At 35.7% G+C, this 12,922-nt stretch overlaps 1 protein-coding gene across 9 annotated transcripts in view; it reads right to left on the minus strand.

Moving 5' to 3' along the window:
• Positions 1-1,439: 1,439 nt before the first annotated feature.
• KDM6A (lysine demethylase 6A) overlaps positions 1,440-12,922 on the minus strand; it is a 160,749-nt gene continuing 149,266 nt past the window's right edge. For 4 of the 9 annotated variants that reach the window (XM_074603335.1, XM_074603297.1, XM_074603305.1 and 1 more), the window contains 6 exons: positions 12,561-12,748; positions 11,163-11,304; positions 5,783-5,909; positions 4,671-4,841; positions 4,330-4,408; positions 1,607-2,320 (listed from right to left, as the gene is read on the minus strand). In XM_074603335.1, coding sequence (XP_074459436.1) covers positions 4,352-4,408; positions 4,671-4,841; positions 5,783-5,909; positions 11,163-11,304; positions 12,561-12,748 — 685 coding nt within the window. In that variant the 3' untranslated portion in view covers positions 1,607-2,320; positions 4,330-4,351. Of the gene's footprint in view, positions 2,321-4,329; positions 4,842-5,782; positions 5,910-11,162; positions 11,305-12,560; positions 12,749-12,922 lie in introns of those variants that run through there. The other 5 variants (XM_074603343.1, XM_074603316.1, XM_074603325.1 and 2 more) reach the window with 2 other exon arrangements.

Raw genomic sequence — 12,922 nt, forward strand, 5'->3', positions numbered from 1 at the left:
GCTCTTTTCCCTAGTTAGCAGTATTCTTTTACAGCACTGAGAAACGAGGTCTTTTTGTTTACCGTTAGTTGAGGTAAGTTATCTTGCTTTTATTTGGGTTTAAGACTACTGTAAAGGAGTAGCTTTTCAGTTGCAGCATGGTTTGTCAAGATTACAATAGTTATGACTGCATAAAATACATAAGTAAAAAAATTATGATTTGTAGAGCTTGTTATCAAGAGCTGAGACTTACATCTTTACAGAACTGCAAATACTGGCTTCCTAACTGCTAGCTGATAATTTTGCCGGCAAGAGCATTTGTTATACTTTTTTTTTTGTTTTTAACCTCTACACCCTTTTGTCCAGCTGTTGTAAGAACTAGCGAGAAAGTTGTTTGTAACTACAGTCAAACTGTTGTAACAGCATCAGACAAGCTGTACCGATTCTTCATTAAAACACCCTTCATTTGAAGCTACAAATGTCCGAGGCGATTCTTTTTGTTCAAAAAGAAACTATCAGCATGCTCTGCGCCTTTAACACTTCACATCGATTACAAAAAATTTAACAATGCAATCACTAACATACCCCACTAATGAGAAATTATGAGAAATTGTTTGACGCAGAACCTTCTGCATCAGTCAACTCTGATCGATAAGAAAGCTATCCATTTTGAAATTTAGATTTAATGCATGTTCAAGAAGCTAATGAGAAAGGAGCAACTTAAAATAAATACCATCATTAAAACTGCAAACTGTTACAATGATATATTATAAACTTGTCCTAGATAAACCTAGTGCTTCAAAAATTTACCAGTGAATTCGTATTACAAAATATGTGAAAATACAATAGTATACCACAAAACAACATCCTTTTTGGGGTCAACAATGACGCCAAGATGATTCAGTCTTAACTTTTTAAATTGTTAATAGAACATATTGTAATATATAAGTTGCAATTTGGTTGAATTCTAGAGAACATCCCCACCCAAACTCAAATTCACCTTTTTCATTCCTCCTCTAAAACTAGTGCCAAACTTCCTGTCAAAGCCAGTATTTTCTCGAAGAGCTTTAAAGTTTAGCCGTTACTTATTTTCTACTACTACATTTTGGCAGCAACTATTTATTGGTTTGTTATTGCAAAAAGTGCAATTTAACAATAAACCAGTCTGAAGGTCATTTTATGTCTTGAGGATACATACCATATATTTCTTTAAAAATAATCATACTTTTGTAAGCAATACTTTACAGTAGACACCTCAAATCTACCATAGATGTAAAACTTAAAACGAGAAAAATTTAGTCTCTAAATCTTTATACACATATTTATATTCGAGTTTCTATATATATTATATATATACACAAGCACAAGAGTATATATAAAATATATATATAATCAGATTCAAAAGAGAACAAAAACTGGGCACTGTACATAAAATCTTTTTAAAACTCAAACAATAGAAAAACTTTAAACATTAAACAATTTTAATAAAAGTTTCTGTACAATGCTAAGCAGTTTTATTTACATATAGAAAATGTAATAGGAGTAGTGTTTGAAATTACAGAACTCCTTAAAATTTCAATGGCAGGTAATCTGGAAAAAATAACAGCATTCCATTCACAAATATTTTCAAGCAATAAATATGTATTTATAAATAGTGTAAATTTACATCAAGATTAGAAACAAAAATCACAAATCTGAAGTTTATTCCTTAGTCTATGTGCAACCCATTTATCTTTGTGACTTGGCTGTTAATTGTTTTAAATTTTATTTAGGAACAAAAAGTGTAACCGTCATGGTTTCAAAACAAGACAGAAAAACATAAAAGCAGTAAAAAAATTTATATCACCTAACTCTTCACATTAAAAAAAAAAAAAAAAAAAGTTGCCCAAAGAAAGACTTAAAATTTCTAACTACCTTACAAAGAAATGACCAGCTAAGCTAGTACTTTTCCAAGGGAAATTCTGAAGGGGAAAAATGGATGAAACCAACTCATCAGCCCAGAAACAGAGAAATACAAAAGAGGTGGTCTTCAAGTCAGTAGTCTGTATAATGTTGCCAGTTTTGTCAGATATATACAAAACATGGAATTATTTTTTTGAAGTACAGCTGGATGAGCTTTATTTGTTTTGAGTTCTGGAGTAGGAGGCAGTGCTCTCTCCTGTCCAGTTGGTTGACACTCCGCACTTGGAAGGTTGCATAGACACAGCTTTCAGCCAGCAGCCTTACGGGATAGCTACAAAAATCAGTGGTGCAGAACTGGGTCACTTCCTGAATATCAGAAAAGTTTTCATTTAATGTCCATGAAAAAATGTCAAGATGAGGAGGATGGCAATGGAGGAGCCTGAAAAAGAAAACATTAAATTACCTTTTCTACAAGGGTGTAAAACTCATTTGTTCAACCAAGACCTGCGCAAACGGTAACCATGAGAGTTTAAAGTCACACGCGCTACTGTTTTTACACTTTAGGCCTTTTTCAAATGGATACTGGCTTTTCTTTTCCAACTTACTCAAATACAACGCATATTTTATGACTGCTCTGCATCAGGATTTTCCCTATACTGCAGACCGGAGTATGCTGTAGGGATGTCTGTGTTAATACAATGTGAACTGCCAAAACAAGTCCCACTGTGGCAGCAAAGAGCTCCATGTGGGTTCAGTATGGATATATCTTTATATACTCTAAAACAGGGATTCTCAACCTGTTTACCAATGGCGGGGAGGGAAGGATTGTCCATTTGCGTCTCTCTAAATGCCTTGTGGGCTTCATTTTTTTCCCCCCTCTACCTTAGCAATAACATATAACCCTGAAATTACGGTATCTGTGGAAAGGGTCTCAGATTCTCCGACATGGGAACAAAGTTAGGGTTTTTTTGGTCTTTTTTTTTTTTTTGTAATCCTGGAAGACACCACCAGAGCACCCCAAGAGTGAAGTAAGCGAGGTGGCTTGTTCCTGCCTGCTTTCAGGAGACAAAGTCTATAAGATACCTAACTATTTCCCAATATTGCACTTTGTGGCATTACCACCAAAATGCTGAATCTTTGATGGCATTTCCTTCTCTTTTCCCGCTCATCAGTCCTGTCATGATGCGGAATCCCTTCAAGAAGTTGCCCACAGTCTTTAAAGATACTTTTAATCATACTATAGTACCCACCCATGAAACACTTCCACTAGCTGATCCCCATATTTGCTCCCAATACTTCACCCCCGACACAGAGCCTCTCCGTTAGGCCTATTGCACCTTTGCCATCTGAGAATATCTTCATCCTGTGACTTGCAACAAACCTCATCTCTTCTCCTAGATCTGAGAGATGTCACTTTTAGGCTATGACTCTTCTCAATCGAGACTGTATCCCCTTTAAAAGAAATTAATGTGCACACCAATTTCACAAGAGAACAATTATTAATGAATGCCCTTCAGGACTGCAGGTATAGGCTTTGGTGGGGGAAGGAGCTGCTCACAGGTTGAGAACCCTTGTTCTAGGGACAGCATCATCACTGCTACCTATATAACATTATAAACACAGACAACAAAATACCCCTCCCTCCCCCCCTCTTTTCCATACAGAAACAGTCTTGCCCATTTCAACTCAACTGGATGACGTATCTGAGAACAGGTGTTGATTTATATGCTTTTCTATAACAGATCATCACTTCGAAATTGCAGTATTTCACAAACTATAACGACAATGGGCTCCTAGAAGTATGAACTGAAGTTCAACCACCTCAGGCTCTGTAGGACCAATGAAGAGAATTAAATTCAGAGTACCTGGTCCCGCACTCTCACCAGCCTGAACCTTGAGGCCTTAGCTCAAAAGGTCACAACTTATCATGCAAGCATTACATGGAATAATTGTCTAAACACACATTTTCTGCAGCACCTGGAAACGAATCAAAAGGCACAGCCATTTCAGGGCTGTTGTATTTAATTCAACATGAAATTCTCATAACTCTTAAGTCCAATATTTGTCTCCTTTGACAGAAAGGCAAGGCTTATAAATAAATCCAGCATCGCTTTCATTGTGATTACAAACAAGCCATCTTTGCCTGAAACAATGAAACCTGGGTGAAATGTTAGGACAGTTGTGCTGACACAGTTCAAAGCAGGAGGCTGCCATATATAGCACAAAGCTATAATGGCAAAGAGGCTTTTTGCTTTAAATTGAAATGCAAAGGAGGCCCCAAGCCAAAAGACAGAACTGTTTGAGAGCATCCACTTGCTAAGCAGAAGGACAGTGCTGATTTGGGAGGGGATGGGCGGGGAAGGGGAAGGAAGGGGTCTGAGTGCATAGGATGCTCTGCTGCTATACTGACTTCATACCACAACCAATGTATTAGAGATGCTCTTGAACCTGGTGCTAGTTTCTCCAAGCTTCACTGTCCTGATTCTTCCCATCTCCATCTGATCCAGTTATGGTCTTCAGGTGATCTCTATTGGATTTTTAAAGCCACAACTTTATGAATTGTAACATCATACTTTTCCTGAAAACTCAGCGGTTATGTTCTGCAGTAAGTTACTCTACTATTTCACATAATTCTGACTCTTCAGCGCTTTGCTCTGTAAATATCACACACAACCCATACCTCCATTTGAATCAGAAAGTCCACGGTACTCATACAATGGAGTACCAAGACAGCCTACGACTGCTTTACAAATAATGTATTTATGCACCCACTTATTAATTTGACTTACTAATGTAAATTGATCATAGACTTGCATCAAGTCCTCCATTTTGTACTGTTCTAGCACCACAAAATTTTCCAGGTTCGTGCTTATCTTTCGTGCACAGTCTTGGCAATGTACGACATAGGTCTTTCGAGAATTGCTCTCACTAGTGACAAAAAGCAGATCAAAGACTTCCACCTATTAGATAGGAAACAGAAAGTCATCTGTTACAATTTCATTTTTAAAAAGTTGAACCACAAAAACTGTATTTTCTTTAAGATTTTCACCCTTACCCTGTGCATGCAAAGAGAAAAATTAGGTTTGTTCAGGGAATAACGTATACTCCTAAGGCTCAAGCAGAAAAGTGAAATATTCTAAACCCACTAATACTACACTCAGAATGTCTGCATGAACAGCACTATGGGAAAGCTTTTGATCAATATTGACAAAGCAGGATTCATACTCTGAACAGGGGTTGCTCAGTAACATGGGGATTTATAACAATTAGCCCTAATTTTCCTTTTTTAAATTTGTCTGCAAAAGAAGTTTGTGATTTATTTCCTTACTACTCAGTCACATGCTCATCCTGCCCAAGAGGCTCAGTGAGAAAATAACTAGAAACTGATTTTCAAGGGGTAGAAAAAATTTATTTTCTTTTAAGCTTCATGAAAACTGTTATCCAATACTTTAAAGGAACTATTAACAGAAAGTAGAATCAAAAATTTCAGCAAAAAGGTTATGTCCTGTGAAGAAAATGTACTTAAATTCTCCCTCTTTTGGGGCTCTTGTTGACTTCTGAAATGAAGACAGATACACCTTTAAAATGAAGCTCAGCAGATCAAATTATATGCAGGAAGGGATAACAACTTTTTATAATAACTGAGAACTGAAAATCGACCTAGCGTATAACAATGTCATGAAGTACGGTAGAAGAGACTGCAGCAAAATACAGCCTGTGTCTAGAAAAACAGCTTGATAAGCTCTTTGAAGACAGTATTGCATCACATATCTGTGCTTATAGCATATAGTAGATGCTGCAACTTAAAAGCAAAATTAGAACAGCAACAACAATGAAAGACAGGACAAAATTTAAATAAATATTATAGTAGTACACAGGACCAACACATATTTCTACTGACCTCACAAATGCTACAGTAATGAGCTGGCTCGTCCTTTGCTCGTCCATGCCAGACAATCTCTTTTCCTGCAGCAATTAGAGCTTCCCTCAGTGTCTGACACTGTTTGAGAGTTCTTAACAGGCAGTACCTGCAATCAAGATCAGTGGTATGTTCAGTTCAATATTCAACTTTATAGCAAGATATAGGCCTTAATTTCTTCCAAGACCCTGCACCTGGAGTTTCCTCCTCCTCCGGGATTTCAGAAACAGCTGGCTAATAAGAACCAGTATGGACCTCTGTGCTTTGCTCCATTTCAGTCCTGCCCCCCTTGCCCTGCAAACAGGGCATTTTCGACTAGACATCCTTAATTTTTGACTAGAACGCATGAAAGCTCTTTTAAGCACAGTAAAACAATGTGTTTTCAAAAGCAATTAATGTATTTTATTTTGAACTATCAATTTAGCAGCAAAAAGTTTGAACTGCCAAGTTCAAAATAACCGTTTACATTTTGTATAAATGACTACAGCCTATAAAAGAACTGTTTTAACTAACATTCTAAAAACCCTGTTACAAGTATTTTCTGCCAAGTAAAAGGGAAAAAAAAATAGACAGGTTGGTATTAGAAAAGGAAGCCCCTCCATAGTTAAAAAAATTAATTTTGAAAAAGGGATAAAAAAAATTTAACACTTATTTTATGAATGAAGAACTGGTCAAATGTCAAATTAAAATCAACAATTCCCAGCCATACTTCTGTAAAGGATAAAAAAAATAATTTTATATTCACAATTTTATATGGTTCTCTTCTGTGCTAAGAAGTCTAACTTGTTTTCTAGCATCGTACGAGCTACAGATGTTCTCTAAAAAAAAAAATTGGCAAAATAGGTCGCCGGATTTCTAAATTACAATGTTATTTACAATAATTTTTAGCTCTTAGCCATCCTATTTATTTGAGCCGCAGCCTCTGCAGCCTTTAATTTTCTCCTCCACAGGGTGGTTACGTTACATGCTCATTAGATGCAGAAGGAAGATTGAAAAAATGTAAGGGGAAGAATAAACATTGGACAGAAAACAAAGTGCTTACAAGTTCTATCAAAATGTTTTCAGCTTGATCCTTCTCCCATTTTAAAGCCTTAAAAATGTAATATATACGTTCTTTTTTTCTTTTTTTTGAAATGTTTCTTTCATGTGTTTCCAAGTAGTTAATAGAATCTTAGGCTTATTTTGAGATACTCTCCTCTTGATGTTATATGCTCAGACTGTTCATCTTCACTAAAAACAAGGCTATAGCTTCATTAATACCGTCACCGTAAAAAAATGCAAAACTGAAAGCATGTTTCTATGTTAAACATCATATTTTCAGATACTGAATTTCAAGAAAATTAAACAGCTCATTTAGCTGTAACTCCATCAACACTCTCAAAGTTTGATGCTAATGGGACTTACGTTGCTAAGGCCAACCATATGTAATAGATCATGTATTAATTCACTTGAGTGTTGGGCTAAAGTAAATGTGCGTCTGATAAGTTTAGTAACTTTGGTATAGCATTCTTTTCTGCAATACAGCCTGATTTCAAATAAACTTAAAAGCTACCATTTTTCTCTTCTCTTCTGCTGTTAGCCAGAAAAGTCTTTGGGTATGCCAAAGAGCAACTGGAAGCACATGTGCACACTTGCCACCATTGTGCTCCACTCCCGACTTCCAAAGAGTTTCAAAGTGTGATTTTCAAAGAGTTTTCTAGTGTTACAGTTGTGAAAAAAGAATTGCCCAAAATGTAACCCACACATAACACTACTGCAATGTTTGCCAAATTTGCAACCAAAGCCAAAAACAATAGCTAGAAGGTGAAATCTCCCTCCTTGGATAAAATTCAGATCCTAGTTATGGCACTTGAAAACATAAATGTTAACTATTTCATGCTGTCAAAGAATGGAGAAAGCATACAAACTACCACTTTCGAAACGCACCACAATTTCTTAAGTATGGGAAGCCTAAAGAAAGCCGAAAAGGTGTCTAGCAGAGTCACAACGTGTAAGTTAAATGATGTCAGCTTTTAGTATTTTAGGCCCCCTTTTATTCTTATACAGTGAGAATTCAGTAAAAAGAAAATCTGGACCATCTCTCTCTCAAATTCTTTACAGGTATGGCATAAAGAACCTGAGTAAATCATGTCCAGTCAAATTCAAATATTTAAGAGAGGAAAATTTTAAAATGGACATCATCCTGATTTATTCTAGAAGGGCACTGAGAAACCTGTTTGAATATTAAATATCCAGTAAAACTTTTCAAAGTGTGGAGACCATCTCAATGGCAATGCAAAACTGACCTCTTGGTCTTTCAGCAATGTATCTTCCCTACTGATACCAAAATGTATTTTATCTGGCTTCATGATTTTGTGCAGAATCATTTCTCCCACGTCAAGTTCTTTTATGTTTTTAAAACTATTTTTGTCAAAGAACTTAGTATTTCAGTTACTTTGGAATTAATTTTTTAAGCCCTTATTACTATGTTCTCACTACCTCTAAAATTCTTCTCTTGCTCAGATGCATTTGTAAAAGTCCTTCTAGCTTTCATCTAAGAGGTTTGCAGTTCATTTTTCTTTTCTTGAGGGTTGTGCTCCCTCAGTCAAGTTTTAAATCATTCTGTCTGCCTGTGTTCCTGCTCATGATTCTACTGTTAATATCAAATCTTTAAAAGACATCTCAGGAGAAAGGTTTAGTTTTGCTTTGCCTTTTATCTGGACAGCACCAAGTTGTACATTAACTAAAAATATAAAGAAGCTTCAGATTTCTTGCAAAATCAAAGTTTCCTTCTATTATTTTTTTTTTCCCATACTGCTATTCTATTTCTTTTCATCATTAATCTGGTTTCCAATATTTATATGTATGCTTAAATTTTAGTTTATTGCCTCTGTAGTGGTTACTCTCACATAAACCAACAAGAAATATTTGTATTTGTGTTTCAAATTGGAATTCCAAATTAATTTTTATCATTTTCCAAGAGCTATTCTTTTGTGCTATTCTGATACCTAAGAAGGCCCAGAGAGTAAGTTGAACTACCTAAACACTTCAGGTATCTTCAATGTACAATTTTAGATACAGGCCTGCATTTTGGCAAAAACGATGACAGCTGTGTCACCGAAACATTTTTTTTCCCCAATGACAAACGAAAAGTCAGCTATTCAAGATGAAATTCAACCAGCTGTATCAGAAATCACTATTTCTCAAGTGTTTTCTTATACACACGCATACACACACACAAATGTCTATATTTTGTACATCATAAAATCCAGGAGCAACGGACAACAGCTATTTGCCAGCTGGTGCTATTTTCCTGCAGACAAGCAGTCCATAAAAAAAAAAAAAAAATAATAACGCAACTACTTTCCTATCTTAAGGAGATCGTGAAGGTTTCTGCATTTCCAGTATGCTAACAAAGCCAAGGTCAGATACCAGACTGTTTGTTCTGGTGACACCCATTTCTAGTAACAGCTATACCATAACCTACAATGAAGAGGTAACTGCTACTGGATGTTACAAACCAGAGCTCATCATTGGATCTTCTTCCCCTCTGCACACACAGCACAGAACTTGGGGTTTGGCTGACAACTGACTTGGATGGAGGGCTTAATCCAAGTAAACTGGAAATAGTTTCAGTAGACTGGAAAAAACACAACGCATACAAGACCAATTGTATCTGCTCCTCAGCATCTTTGTTTATTTCTGAAGTACACCTAAAATTTAGGTCTCTCGCTAGAAAAAGCTCAGCTGCTGGCAGCCAGCAAGACAATAGAAAACCACCATTCTGTCTGCTGTGTTTCTTCCCAATGTTTTAAAAGATTCTCTTGGAGAAGGATGCTATGCTCAGTCATGTTTTTCTCCTTTTAAGCCTAAACCATGGCAAAAAAACCCCTTAACGTGTACAAATGCAAATACAGGTGCCAAAAAATCAAAATCCTATTTCCAAAAACATTACAGAACTGTTTCAAGCTTTAGAATAGATGCCTGCTGGGCTTTGGAAGATATATAAAGATAATTGTAAAGTAAGTTTGTGAGTTGTTTTTTTAAATGGCCTTTTTGGCTTCCTCTCTCCCACAACCTGCTTCTTTTTCTCATTTCTAACTATTCAGTTTCTCCTCTCCTTTTTATGACAGCTAGCATCCTGACTATGAGCACTAATAGCTTAATTGAAGGGGCAGGATTGTCAAGCCTTCAGTAAAGATTTTCTTCAACCTAGGTATTACTAGACTTTAAGAAAGTATTCACGCGTAAATGCTATTCCAAAACCTAGCTTTACAGTGACTAAAAATCTCCCTGTCTTCAAATTCCAATATTCTTGATCCTTACAAAGTTACCATTTCACCAATTCCACCATTCTGCAACAGATGTTCAAGTCTAAATTAAATTCCTACTGTGAAAAGGTGTCTCACTCACATGTCATCAATAAATCCTACTAGGGAGAAAAAAGAAATTATTTTTCTTTGCTCTTTTTCTGTAAGTTAACCCACCCATTTTTTAAAGGTCCATTTCAAGGCAAATTATAAAAGGACAATGCTTGTGGATCCAGTATGTTGACAAAACTAAGAAGTGCTCAAGCCGTAAGCTTCTTTGGTAGGCTTAAGGAAAACAGAAAGTGTTGCTGCCGGAGTATTTTCATGATGAGTAATGTGCTTTGGAATTCATTCCCCCCACTTCCTTTAGGACAAACCTACAATATATGCTGAAATGTCCATTCATTCCTTGACCTAGCTATAACGATGCTGCAACATGATTTGTATTTACTTGAAGTTGAACTTTTTAAAAAAAATAAATAAATTACTGAATGTGCTCCGAGCCCGGAATATTCTTGCATTTTGGAATATGTGTACGAGAAATGTCACTAAACTCACTTATCATTTTACAGATCAATTAATTCATTGTTCAGAAGGAAGAGCAAGAGAAGGTGGCTTTCAAATTCCTACTTTCCTTTATTTAAACACTTATACTGGATCTCCAAATGAAGTGTGTGAGCACTAACTAGAGGTTCTAGGAATGTAAAATTAAGTTTAACTTTGCTGTAAAAATGACTAAACATTCTAATATTTGGGTTGATGACCTAATTTTGTTATTTCTGATGGTATGTACTCTGAACAGCTTTTGTCATCTAAGTCAACTTCTGTAAACTGGTGTATTAAGTCTATGCAATGTTTAACAAAAAAGTAATTACATCATTCTAAAGCTATGCCACAATAACATCAAATTAATTGTATTTATAAATGGATTATTTGAAAAACAGATTGTAAAATAATTCTGGTTTGATTGTCGGGAATGGAAAAGTCTTACAAAGGATTACTTACAAACCAACTATTGGTTTATGCTGGAAGAGGAACTGGGTACAGTAAATGTTCAAATAAATAAAACTTACTTTATCATTTCAAAAAGCTTTGGATCTGAGACCTTGATATTTCGAGCCATATTCCATGAAAGATGAACCATGGGTACTATGGACTTTACGCTCTGCAGTTTATTCCACTCGTACCGTTCCACCGCCAATTTATATTGACAAGCTACACAAAAACAAAATTACAGAAGCAATTAGTGAAGTTAAGAAACAGTTATCAACTACACCCAAAATCATTTGCTTATAACCAAAATTAATACCTTTTCAGGCTAGATTAAACTTCATTTGCAATGATCCATTAATCCCAACTACACTTGAATTCTATAAAATTTCTTTTAAAAAGTGTATTTATGATGCTAAAAGAATGCACAGTACCACAACAGCAACAACTGTCTGAAAATAACTGGCTGACAAATGTTCAATTCTACGGTGAACAGAGAGCACTATTTCAAAAAGGGTTACTTAAAAAAATCTTCAAATATTTCAGATTATAAAAAAAGTCTATATTTTAAATGTCTACATCTCACTCTATTCCTCTTTGTCATATTTTTACAATGCTATGGTATATAATTTGTCTTGAAAAGGAAGACTGCACCTCGAGAGATTTGTTGCAATGAGTCAGACTTTTTCATTAAGCAGCCTACTCACCCTGCCCTTTTTAAAAAAAAAAAAAGTTTTACAAAATTTACTGTGACTAAACACGTGAGCTCTGTATCAGTCAGTCATGCAATCGTGGAGATATACTATTTATTGCACCATAATGAAATAAAGACACACCTTAAACTATTTAAGAAAAGGGGAGTTTTTTGGAAGTACATTCTCTTCAAATGCTTGACAGAATCTCATTTTAGCAGTGAGATTTCCATTCATTCTCACATCTAAAAACCTTCCAAGACCACAGTTCAAAACTAAAGACTTTTAGAGCAGAAGGTCTGGAAAAAATATTCACTTTATGAACAAAATTTTACAACTGTTTGCATTTCCCGATGCTTTCACTGAAAAGCGATTAGGTATCTGTCGCCCTGAGAAAGTTAGATTGGACAAGTCCTTAAGTCATATGCAAGCTATAGAGCAGTCTGCTGGGTAGAAAAAAGGTTGGGGAAAAAAGTTAAGAAATGGCCTGCCTACAAGACAGAGTGTATGAATTAATCTAAATAGTTTATTCTGCTATTGTTTGCTACACAATCGTAATTTTTACAAGTCCATTAAATGAACAAGTGCAAAGACTGCATTTTTGCTGCTTTCTCTTCCTCTTACCAATGGAATTACTTAAAGCTTCAACACAATGTTTTAAAATACAGTAATTTTTTTTTTTTAATCTAGTAAAGCATGGTAAATTAGTAAGAAATGGCAGTTTCTGTTGCAAATGTAGTACAACGTTACCTAATTACGTAATTCAGCACAGGCAGTACTCAACCATACCTGTAAGAGGGCCAACATTCCACGCAATGTTGTTGCACCAACCAATAGCCTGAACCCAATGAACAGTGCCAGCGTTTATCCACACCAAATCCCCTGGTCTTTGAATAAACCTATAAACTGGGACATTGGCTTCATACAAATCTTCCAAGTTTGGCCACCAAGATCCCATTAGGAAATTCATGTTATTCCTGAAACAATAGGAAAAATAAAGTCTTCAGCATTTATCTGTTATTAGTGGTTGATACTTCAATTAAATTACCTGTGAAAACTGATCACTGTGATAAATGCTTTCTGCATCTAATCAGTGACCCAGGAGGACTACTCTGTAAAATTCCTGATCCTAATTCCACAGGTCACAGGCT

This window comes from Larus michahellis, chromosome 1, assembly GCF_964199755.1.
Source record: "Larus michahellis chromosome 1, bLarMic1.1, whole genome shotgun sequence".
Lineage (NCBI taxonomy): Eukaryota > Metazoa > Chordata > Aves > Charadriiformes > Laridae > Larus > Larus michahellis.